Raw genomic sequence first — 13099 nt, 5'->3', positions numbered from 1 at the left:
AGGAAAGAAAGGTGGAGGAGTTGCTTTGTATGTAAATGAAAATATAAAGGTTACTGAAATTGTAGGAACAAATGATGAGGTGGAAAGTATTTGGGTGACTTTGGAAATTGGAGATAAAAATGTTTTTAGAATAGGGGTTGTATATAGGCCTCCATTGCAGGATGAAAAACTGGACAATATGTTATTAGATGAAATAACCAAAATGACCATGAAGGGTAAGGTTATAGTACTGGGGGACTTTAATTTGCCAGATATAGACTGGAAGATTCCTTCTGCTAGATCGGCTAGAAGCAGGTATATTCTTGAATCTCTGCTAGGGGAATCACTTGAACAATTAGTCAAGGAACCAACTCGTAAGGAAGCTATATTAGATCTAATACTTACAAACAGTGATACAGTTTCAGATGTGTCTGTAGGTGAGAACTTAGGATCCAGTGATCATCAATCTGTTTGGTTTAGTATTCATGTTCAGGAACTGTCCACCCAGACTAAAACAAAAGTTTTAGACTTTAGGACGGCAGATTTTTCATTAATGGGAGAATACCTAAAAAACTATTTAAAGGGGAAAACTCTTATTACAGGGGTTCAAGAACAGTGGGAATTTATGAAAGGTGCCATTTTAGATGCAACCGCACACTGTATTAGACATGTCTGTAAAAGTAAAAGAAAGCGGAAACCAATTTGGTTTTCCAAAGAAGTAGCACATGCTGTAAAGACAAAAAAGATAGCTTATAAATATTACAGACACACACAAGCAGATGATGATATGAAAATATGGAGACTCCAACAAAAAAAGACTAAGCAGTTAATTAGGAAGGTTAAAGCTCATGCAGAAGAGAAGATAGCACAGTCAGTAAAACATGGGGACAAAACATTCTTTAGATATATCAGTGAAAGAAGAAAAAATAAGGTAGGAATAGTAAAATTGAAATCAGTTGATGGTAGAATAATAGAAGGAGATAAGCAGATTGCAGACTGTCTCAATGATTACTTCTGTTCTGTTTTCACTAAAGATTGTGAAGATACAATGTCTACATTAAGGGATGCTACGCAAAATAGAAACAAGCTTAACAGTAATCTTTTTACAGAGGATGAGGTTTTGTTAGCATTATCAAAAATAAATGTTACAAAGGCAGTGGGTCCTGATAATATTCATCCAAGGGTTTTAAAAGAACTTCGATCAGTGCTAACTGTCCCATTAACTGATCTGTTTAATCAGTCACTATTAACAGGAGCTGTCCCAGATGATTGGAGAATAGCAAATGTAATACCCCTTCATAAAAAGGGCAGTAGAGAAGAATCTGGCAACTACAGGCCAGTTAGTTTAACTTCAGTAGTAGGGAAATTAATGGAAAGCCTCTTAAAAGAGAGAATTATGACTTACATAAAGACAAACAATTTAGAGGACCAAAATCAGCATGGTTTTACTTCAGGGAGATCATGTCAGACTAATCTAATTGACTTCTTTGATTATGTAACAAAAGTATTAGACAAGGGAGGAGCAGTTGATGTAGCATATCTAGATTTCAGCAAAGCATTTGACACCGTCCCACACAATAAACTTATTCACAAACTATATCTCCTTGGTCTAGATTCAACAATTGTGAACTGGGTGGAATGCTGGCTTAAGGACAGAAAACAAAGTGTCTTAGTAAATGGAGTTCATTCAGCAGAGGGGGCTGTTACTAGTGGTGTTCCTCAGGGGTCAGTTCTGAAGCCTGTTTTGTTTAACATATTTATCTGCGATATCAGCAAAGGGCTACAGGGGAAAGTATGTCTCTTTGCAGATGATACAAAAATTTGCAACAGAGTGGATGTTCCAGGGGGGGTAGACAAAATGAGAAGTGATATACAACAATTGGAGGATTGGACAAACGACTGGGATCTAAAGTTTAACACAGCAAAGTGTAAAATAATGCACTTAGGGAAGAAAAATCCAAATGTTAATTACAGACTCAATGACACTTTACTGACTGTTACAGATGAGGAACAGGACTTGGGAATTATTATTTCAGATGATTTATAACTTTGTAAACAATGTAGTAATGCAGCGAGTAAGGCTAGCAGAATGCTTGGATGTATTGGTAGAGGTATTTGCAGCAGAAATAGTAAGGTTCTTATGCCACTTTATAGATCATTAGTTAGGCCTCATCTTGAGTATTGTGTGCAGTTCTGGAGGCCATATCTTCAGAAGGATATTAACAAACTTGAATCTGTGCAAAGGAGGGCTACCAAAATGGTACATGGTCTAAAAAATAAAACTTACCAGGATAGGCTCAATGACCTAAATATGTATAGCTTAGAGGAGAGAAGGGAAAGAGGTGATATGATAGCAACTTTCAAGTACATTAAAGAGTTTAGTAAAACTGAGGCTGTGGGTATTTTACATAAAATGGAAAATTCAAGAACAAGGGGTCATGAGCTCAAGCTAAAGGGTAGTAGATTCAGGAGTAATTTGAGGAAGCACTTCTTTACAGAAAGAGTGATTGATTTATGGAATAAACTTCCTCAAGAGGTAGTAGCAACAAACACTGTGGGGACTTTAAAAATGCATGGGACAAGCATAGGGCTATCCTACGAACTAGATAAGTTTATACTGTTAGGTAAGGTCGGGCAGACTTGCTGGGCCTATGGCTCTTATCTGCCGTCAATATCTATGTTTCTATGTTTCTATATATTATGTATGCTGTGTCATCACCCTCTTTCTTAGCCCCCCAATTAGCACCTCCAAATATTAAAGGGAAATAAACAACATTTTTCTATTATGATTCAGATAGAACATACAATTTTAAACAACTTTCCCATTTACATCTATTATCAAATGTTCTTTGTTTTCTTATTATCTTTTGTTGAAAAGCAGTACGATAAGTTCATGAGCAAGCACTTGTCTGCAACACTATATGGCAGTAGTTTTGGAATAATGCCATACATTATTAAGAGCACTAGATGGAAGCACTATTTCCTGTCATGTAATGCCCCAGACATGAGCACACTACCTATCTAGATATCTATTCAACAAAGAATAGCAGGAGAATGATGTTAAGGTCTATTACATTTTTTTTTAATAGAGGTAAATTGGAAAGTTTTTTAAAATTGTATTCTCTATCTGAATCATGAAAGTTTAATTTTGACTAGACTATGCCTTTTTTGATGCTGAGGTCATATAGTTCCATCTTTGTTACATACGTATGTCTTTATGAGACCACTTTTTATGCATATTGTTAAAATGCCATATGGTAGTGTTGCCCTAAGTGAAAATAACCTTACTTTGTTAAACAAATATAAATGATAGGCTATTTTGTACAAAGGGCTAAAATGACATCTTGCAAAACGCATGCTTAAGGATATAAAATCTGCACATTGTCCATAAAGGAGAAAGCACAATGTAACTACATAATCACTCTCTAGGAAAACAGAGATACATCTTTTTAACAATTCCTAGTAGTAGATTAAACATTTCCCTATCACTTGTTAACGTCACACAAAAATATTCAATTACCTTTTATCTTACAGAAAAGTAACAATACAGAAACTGACGTACGCTACAAAAAATAAGCAATCTGCAATGATTGTGCTTATGGATAAGCAAATAAATGATAACTGCTAATTAGAACAGCTGTCAAACTGAAATGAATAGATTTTGTAATAAAAAAAACATATTTCTATCTCTATCCTGTAAAACAAATTCTGAATGATTTAAAAATAAATTATAATTTAGAGCGCTAAGTATTTAGACACCTTGATTGAGATTTAAAAATTCAGAAACATTAAAGGACCAGTCAACACAGTAGATTTGCATAATCAATAAATGCAAGATAACAAGACAATGCAATAGCGCTAAGTTTGAACTTCAAATGAGTAGTAGATTTTTTCTCTGACAATTTAAAATGATGTCTATTTCCACTCCCCCTGTACCATGTGACAGCCCTCAGCCAATCGCAAATGCATACACATACCAAGTGACAGCCATCAGCCAATCACAATTGCATACACACTTATTCTGCACATGCTCAGTAGGAGCTGTTGACTCAAAAAGTTTAAATATAAAAAGACTGTGTACATTTTGTTAATGGAAGTAAATTGTAAAGTTGCTGCTCTATCTGAATCATGAAAATATAATTTTGACTTGAGTGTCCCTTTATGGAAGTTTAATCTGAATAGATAGATTAGCACTAATACTGATGTTATTAATTAAAAATCTTTGGGTCAGATTACAAGTGGAGTGCTATTTAACCTTCCCACTCGAGCGTTAACCGTGCTAGAAGTAAGCTTTTTGTGCATGTCGGGTTGCGCTTGTATTACAAGTTAAAAGTAAACTGTTTTTGCTTGTGCGCTAACCCAACAAGCGTAAAAAGACAAAGTTAGAATATAGCGTGTGGGTTAACGTATTCTCCTATAGAAGTCAATGGGCAAAAAAAGTGGAAAAACCTAACACCCTACTCGTGCACAAACAAGATTGCATATAATCAAGTGCGCCAACCTGACAAGAAAATATGAATATTTCACATTCCAATGTTCTTCACATAGAAGAATATGTTCTATTTATTCATAAATACATATTTCTATATATATCTGATAGTATTTTGGTAAAATATATATATTCCTATATAAATATATACATGATTATATATAGGTATAGATATATACAGATATATAGGAATATCTATTTAAAAATACTTAGAACATATTCTGCTATGTGTAGCACAATGGAATGTGAAATATTTACAGTAAATACATAGTTAAACACTTTATTAAATAAGAATATTGCATAAATATGCTGTTACATGTTTTCATCTACTTAACTGCTAAGGGTTTCAATGCACATATATACTGTGTGTGTATATATATATATATATATATATATATATATATGTGTGTGTGTGTACATATGTATTTATATGTTCATATGTGTATATATATATATGTGTGTGTGTGTACATATGTATTTATATGTTCATATGTGTATATATATATATATATGTGTGTGTGTGTGTACATATGTATTTATATGTTCATATGTGTATATATATATATATATATGTGTGTGTGTGTGTACATATGTATTTATATGTTCATATGTGTATATATATATATATATATATATATATGTGTGTGTGTGTGTGTGTACATATGTATTTATATGTTCATATGTGTATATATATATATATGTGTGTGTGTGTACATATGTATTTATATGTTCATATGTGTATATATATATATATATATATGTGTGTGTGTGTGTACATATGTATTTATATGTTCATATGTGTATATATATATATATATGTGTGTGTGTGTGTGTACATATGTATTTATATGTTCATATGTGTATATATATATGTGTGTGTGTGTGTGTACATATGTATTTATATGTTCATATGTGTATATATATATATATATATATATATATATATATATATATATATATATATGTGTGTGTGTGTGTGTACATATGTATTTATATGTTCATATGTGTATATATGTAAATACATATATACACATATAAATACATAAATACATCTGTACACACAAATAAACACACACATATATACAGTATAAATATATATTTTTAAATAATTCTTATTAAATGGTGTTATTATGAGTGTAACTGCACTTTGTAATGTATTTTTGATGTGTTTTGTGCCACTTTTTTGTTTCAGAAAACAGTTAACCAGAGGTCTGAGGACACGGTAATCATTCTAGTGTAAATTGTGATTGTGCTCCGGCGATCACGTTTACTTTCAATTTGTAATACGAGTGGAAAACCCATTGCACACAAAGACCAGCGATAAACCCTGTTAGCACTCCACTCGTAATCTGATCCTTTATGTGCAGAATGCAACAGTCAGCATCTCTCACATCAAGCTTAAATAAAATCCAGAAATTATCCAAATTAAAGTTACAAATAGTAATATAATACATTAAATGGACATTGTATTCCAAAATGGTCTCTCCTTTAATGTGTTCCAAATTGTTTATTTAACCTGCTAGAGTGTGTTTGTTTTCAAACAGCCCAAATTACCTTTATTTATTTTTTTGAAATAGCTGCTTTTGTCTGTAGAAATTACCACCTATAATAAAAACATGAGTAACAAATATTGTATCTGTTGAAAAGCTATGTAAACAGGAGACAATAGAACCAATTAATCACTGAGTGATAGATAGATATTTTTGTATCATAAATAGTGGGTTATGCTCATTGAACCAGTCAGTCATAGTTAGTATTTCAATACCTAGCTGTTAGGCTGTGTGTTTAGACAGAAATACATGAATGGACCCGCTTCACCTGCAGGCTCAGTCCATTTTATGGGCATGTCCTTGAGAACAACAAGTTATGGTTTTAATATGCAAAACCACCTGTTTCACAACACAAAATAAACATGAAGGAACACTTTCTCATATATTAATGCTCTGCAGTCGGCATAACAAGTCATTTAGAACACATTAAGGGGACAAACATTTTCTAATACAGTGTCCCCTTTAAAGGAACAGTAAATGCAAAATGTAATTTCCCATGAAAGGCACAATTTTGCAAAAGGAAATAACTTTGTACTTTCATTATTTTTTTTCTTGGTTTTCTTGTAATTAAAAGCTGAAAATTGTTTTTGCACTCCCACAAAAATGCTGGAGGCTTGAGCCTGCTACATGCTTCACACTGAATGCATTTAAAAAGCGTGCAAGTACCGGTAGATTATAGTTGGGTTTTCAAATGGATTGTATTAGCTTAGAATTTAAAACCTCACAGAAGCTCACATGGGAATTCTGATTGAATGGAATGGGGCTGTTGATATTTGAGTTTGCAATATTGTTAACTAGAGCACAGTGTATTTTTTAATAAAAAATCAGTTGAAAACATTTCCCTCCAACTAATTGGTCTCACAAGATCACAATAGTTACAATATTACAATAGGGTTTGGCAGCAACATAGTCAAGCGCTGATCTAACTGTTCAATAACCTTCTCCTATCACCTTAAACAGCTGATAGCAGAATTTTCTACAATCTTTTTATGGTAATCATAGGTTGTGACAATGATTTGTATTCATGGTGTAGGTCATATCCCTAGACTCTCTTCCACTTAGTGCACATATATATGGACTCTTGGGAAAAGGGGTCATTTAAAGCAGTGTTTCTCAACCTTTTGGTAGCAAGTATCGCTGTAGGCATACATTTATATTCTATGTATCCCAACTGTAGCACAAATATTATTCATTTTTTACATGAGCAAACATGGAAACCATGTGTATAAATTGATTTCACAAGCTTGTATCAGATATGTTAATGAAGTGAATATATAGGAATCAGATATTGGTTTTATGTTTTCCAGAATGTAATATTTGGCAATATTACAACAATAATAATAATAAACAAACAAAACACAGATATATAGTCCATTGATATTAATAATTCTATGCACTTAATGTGCTTATCACATTAATAAAGAGGAAAATAAACTATTTTCAGCATGATGAGGAAATTAATCTTTATGGTACCATCTTTCTACTTTTAATAACCATTTCATGCACAGTTTATCTGTCTCATTTTACTGCGGTACATGATGCACTTTACCTATTTCACAGTGGCACATTTATCTGCCACTTGTCTCTACACTTGGTCACAGTAATACACTTTCTCTGTTCATATCAGTGAAGCTCAACACCAGCCCTCATATGCCAGAATCTAATGTTTTAGCAATTTGAGGTGAATCAGTGATTGAGCGGTGGTCCAACCTAGGCAGGGAAATACTCACATTCTGCCCTGTGAGGAGTCTACAAGGGTAGAAATGAGAAACACAGCTTTTTTTGATATGTCATGTTTACAATAGCTACATGGAGGGGGATGAATGAAGGGCAATCCCTGGAGTACCCCTTGCCAATGCCCCAAGTACCCCCACGGGTACACATACCACAGGTTGAGAAACTAGGATTTAAAGGGACAGTCTACTCCAGAATTTGTATTGTATAAAAAGATAAATAATCCATTTATAACCCATTCCCCAGTTTTCCATAACCAGCACAGTTATATAAATACATGTTTTACCTTTGTGATTACCTTGTATCTAAGACTCTGCAGACTGCCCCCTTATCTCAGTTCTTTTGTCAGACTTGCATTTTAGCCATTCAGTGTCCTCTGATAAGTAACTCCACGGGCGTGAGCACAATGTTATCTATATGGCACACATAAACGAACACAGGCTAGCTGTGAAAAACTGTCAAATGCATTTAGATAAGAGGCGGCCTTCAAGGGCTTAGAAATGAGCCTATGAGCCTACCTAGGTTTAGATTTCAACTAAGAATACCAAGAGAACAAAGCAAATTTGATGATAAAGTAAATTTGAAAGTTTCTAAAATTGCCTGCCCTATCCGAATCATAAAAGTTTAATTTTGGCTAGACTGTCCCATTAAGCATAACATGAATTATTTAAAAAGGGCAAAGCACACACATTACAAAGTATTCTCTAGGATGGAGCACTGACATCATTAACTGTAAAGTCACAGAAATAAGTCTGACACTTTAAAACAGGAAAACTGTCATATTAGACAAGCACTGCCCATAATGTGTTTCCTTCCTGTTCTCACATCCAAATCTGACTCCAAATTAGCTAAACTGCCTAAATCTAGTCTAGGGCCAGCGATCTAGTATTGCCTGGCCTTTGTCCATTTTACACATCTGCTAAAGGTTTTATTTACAGACCAATTGCTTAATCCAATTATCAGCTTGAAAACCCAGCAGCCATGAGCATGCAGTCAAAGAAAGAGTTAAGTGATAGCAATCTGGAGTGACGTCAGAGAGTAGCTGGGTAAGAAGGGTCTCACTGCTGCCTTCCCATCCTGTGTTCCTATTCCCCTTCTCACTCACTACCTCTCCCTGCCAGCCTGGAAGAAGCCCAGCACTTATCTGCACTAACCTCCCCATCTGCAGCCAACAGCTGCAGCCAGCTTCAAACAGCTGGAGAGAAATCACAGCCCCAGGAACATCCAGGTAAGTTTTAGCTTCACTTAAAACTGCTGCAGAACATTCTTCCATCCGAGACCCAGAGAACAAGCATGAAATTATGCTTTAGAATAAAGCAGAGCTCTATGTTTGCTACTGTTAAGTTAGGAAGCCGTTTGATCTGCCTTGTATCTTTGGAGTCTTATATATTTCAAGCCTAAAGCATCTTAAAAGTATAGTGTGTCCTATTTCCAACTCTCATATGACAGCTAACCTAATTGGAGATTTTTTCCCTTATTTTTGACTAATGTAAATGTACAGTGTAATATTATTTAACAAAGCAGATAAAACAGAAACACTATTACATTTAGATTATTCAATTTCTTATAATGTGTTTTCATATAAAATATTGTTTTCCAAGACTTGGAGAGAACGTAATTGAATTGAGAGATATTCTTATCTTTCTAAGGAGTAAACCCAACTGTTTTATACACCCAACTGTTTAAGAACATTTGTGAAAAACATTTTTAGGAAATAATTCAAATTTATTTTGGACAAATTAACTGTATGAACTCTTTGAATTATTAATATAAGAATATTTGCTGTATTTTATTTTATATTACTATTAATGTAATCCAGTATTCATTTTATTTTCCTTATAGAGATTATGATTTATAAATAAAATCTATATTAGTGTGAGATAATTATGTTATTTCCAAAATATAGAGCCCATTTCTTAAGAATAAGATAAAACATAAATTATCTTGTATATTTTTTCCTTATGTCCCCCCCACCCGTGCAACCAGCTAAGATAAAATTATTTAGATTCCATTTTGAAAGCTTTTTTTCGAGTGCTCTAATTAACTCCTGCATAATGCATATTTATGTAAAAAATGTCCCTATAGGAGAATCTGTGGTGTATTTAACTACTTATATTGGATATTAAACATAATATGATATTTTGCAGATCTGTTCCCTGGGGCAACTGTTTGGCTGGTGTGTAACTGTTTGACACTGATCGCCATGCTTTCGTCACTATTCACCACATCTGTTAGACTTAATTACAGTGGGATTTAATATTGTAACTTTTTATTATCACTGTTATATTAAATATTATTTGCATTTCTGTTTGTACAAACATGCTGTATAGATGCAATCAGCACCTATCTTCATTACAGGAAGTGTCAGTGATATTTTGCTGTCCCTGGGTCAGATGAGCTCTGCTTTACTGGCAGAAGCAAACACTTGTATTGCTGTTGGTAGGAGACTGATGTTTTGTTCTTTTTATGTTTGCAGAGAGCTGGTCCCATCATGTCGCTCACTGAATTCAGCCTCCTCAGGTGGCTCAGAGAAGGGAGGCAGTCCAGAAAATTAATCCTTCTAATTGTTTTTATTGCCTTGCTGCTGGATAATATGTTACTGACTGTAGTGGGTAAGTACCAAACTTCTTCCTATTAAGCCTAATCTTGAATACATCTCTAGACTGTCTTGATCTTAAATTAGTGTGGGATTTAACTAAATTGAACAAAGTGTTGTCATGACAATTGTGATTTTGAAGACAACTCCTTTTTGTTAATATGTTAACCTGTGTTTGTGTGCTCTCTAGTTTGTATATTTGTTGACATTATAACCAGCATCACAACATTACATATCTAATACTATACAAATTGCATTTGAACTGCAGTAGAATGTTGTTGTTTTTTTGGAACACTACATTTCCAACTTGTTTTATGTTTCTATAGTGAAATTCGGTTAGTGCCCGTATTCCTTTGTAAATATATGTTTGTATACAGTATTTAATGTCTGTGTATATTTTAATAGGGTTGGAGAACTTGGAGTCAATAGTAAATGTCCTTTCATATCACATTGTGTATTGTATTGTGTATTTCTTAAGTAAATAAATCAAAATATCAAAATGCATTTATATACAAAATAAATATATATAGCAATATACAAAAGTTGCATTTGAGCCTTATTAGACAAAATAAAAAATATATACCAATATAAAAAAAGATACAAATGTAGTAATATATAAAGTATGCAAAATATAAAAAATAAAGTAATATACAAATTACTTTTTTCCTTTTGCAGTTGAGTCTTTGTTAGAAGATCGTGTTCTAGAGTTACTGCCCATATTCCCTAACATAAAATAAATCTACGTAAATCTATGTATTTAGTAGCTGATTGCTGGGTAACTCCAACATTCCATAATAGGAAAGATAATGGCAAAATGTGACATAATATACTATATAAAATGATAGCTAAAGACAAAGAATAAAGAACACTTTAAAAAAAAAAAAAGCTATAAAAGCTATAGTCATTGGCTTTATATGCTTGTTATTAAAGGGATATTAAAAGGACATAAAATTGCAAAAAAAGATAATGTTCTAATGAGTTAAATAATTGTATTATTGTCTTATTGTTTACATATAACTATGGAGTAGATCATAATCTTTTACAAAAGCTTATTAAATCATTTATCTGCAAAAATACCCATGGACTTTATTTGTGATTTTTGTAGAAGAATCATTAAAAAATAACATTTTAAGGGATTGTAATTAACCCATGTTTGTAATTAACCCCTGCATTACCAGCTAGCTCCCAGCAGTGCATTACTGCACCAGAGCCTACCTAGATATGCTTTTCAACCAAAGATACCCAGAGAATTGTCAATTTGATAATAAAAGTAAATTGAAAAGTCTCTATATCTGATCCATGAAAGTTTCATTTTGAATCCCATAGCTCTTTAATGTCAATGTTTTTTTTTTTGTTGTATTTAAAAAGTGCATATTTAAATATATTCAATTTTTTTCTTATGGGAAAAAGAGTTGTTCACGTGTTTCTGTGCAGATTTTGTGTGTGTGTTTTTTTATGCTTATGAAGGGCATCAGTGATCACAGGTAGAATTGCTTTGCGCTCTCACATCAATACCATGTAGACAGTGTAAACGTGCACTTCCTGTTAGATAAAAATAAATACAAAGCTTATTACCCAAGGCCTGGATTGTTTTAGACAATTGTTCACATACCCTAGAGTCTATAATTTCCTCACCAGACAAAACCAAGCTAAAAACATAAGAAGACCCCTGACTAACTTTGAACATGGCTCACATTTGGTGGTGGTGTTCCTTAATCCAAGATTTTTGGAGAAAGGTAATCACAGAGATTGAAAAGATTTTGATAAAAAATTTCACCTGGACCCCCTAATCTGGTTATAAATAAACCTCCGAAAATAAAATACAAACCACATCTAAAATTATTCGTCATCGGGACTAATAGCATTACATTTTTAATAGTAAAAAAAACTGGAAAAGTAAAGAGGTCTCCCACTTATCACTGTGGATTTCAAGAGTTTCCATATTCTTAGAATTGGAGGAACTGTATTACCTGAAAAATGATAAAATGGACATTTACTCTGAAATTTCCACACTTTGGGATACTTATACTGAACAACCAAAGCTAAAAAGGGAGGCGCACTAATATACATCTATAGATATTAAGTACATACATCTGTAACAGATAGCAAATAGTAATTCCTTTTATAATAGCCTGAACATGAGTACATAGAGTTTCATTTAACATAATAGAACTCTCCAGTCAACTGTTATTGTTTTATAATCTTTAATTGGCCATATTAAGATGAATATTATATGTTATACATACTAAATGTGTTAACCTACTGTTGTTATCTGCATTATAAAAACTGAACCAGCTTATGTAATTGTAACACAGGCGCTGCATCTCCAGGTTATGTATTATCCATTTCTCTGTTATAAATAAAGCTGATTCAAAAAAAAAAAAAAAGAAGTTCATGCAAATTCACTGACGTTTTAATTAATGAGTATGATTAATGAATTCAATGTCTTTGTGTATTTATATGGTGTATATAAACACTATCAGAGTAACGCAAACTGAAGATAAATAGTTTATCTAAGTTTTTTGCATTCAAAGTTATGAATCAAATAGACACTTATTCATACCGTGATTAATAGAATTAAAAAAAACTCACATTAGATGCTAAGAAGTGTAACTGTATGAGTGCTGAAACAGAAAAAAGAATATAACTGACTTAACCTCTTAAGGACATATGACGGAATATTTCCGTCATAAAACAATTGAGCAAACTGAAAGCTGTGTCCTTAAAGGGTTAATGCAGATAAAACTAATA

At 32.9% G+C, this 13099-nt stretch overlaps 1 protein-coding gene across 1 annotated transcript in view; it reads left to right on the top strand.

Moving 5' to 3' along the window:
• Nucleotides 1-10243: 10243 nt before the first annotated feature.
• SLC18A2 (solute carrier family 18 member A2) overlaps nucleotides 10244-13099 on the top strand; it is a 168624-nt gene continuing 165768 nt past the window's right edge. The window contains exon 1 of the mRNA XM_053692680.1: nucleotides 10244-10364. Within this exon, the coding sequence (XP_053548655.1) occupies nucleotides 10244-10364 (121 nt within the window). The remainder of the gene's footprint in view (nucleotides 10365-13099) is intronic.

The sequence above is a fragment of the Bombina bombina genome, chromosome 9 (assembly GCF_027579735.1).
Source record: "Bombina bombina isolate aBomBom1 chromosome 9, aBomBom1.pri, whole genome shotgun sequence".
In the NCBI taxonomy this organism is placed as follows: Eukaryota; Metazoa; Chordata; class Amphibia; order Anura; family Bombinatoridae; genus Bombina; species Bombina bombina.
This window is presented reverse-complemented; position numbering and strand designations above follow the sequence as displayed.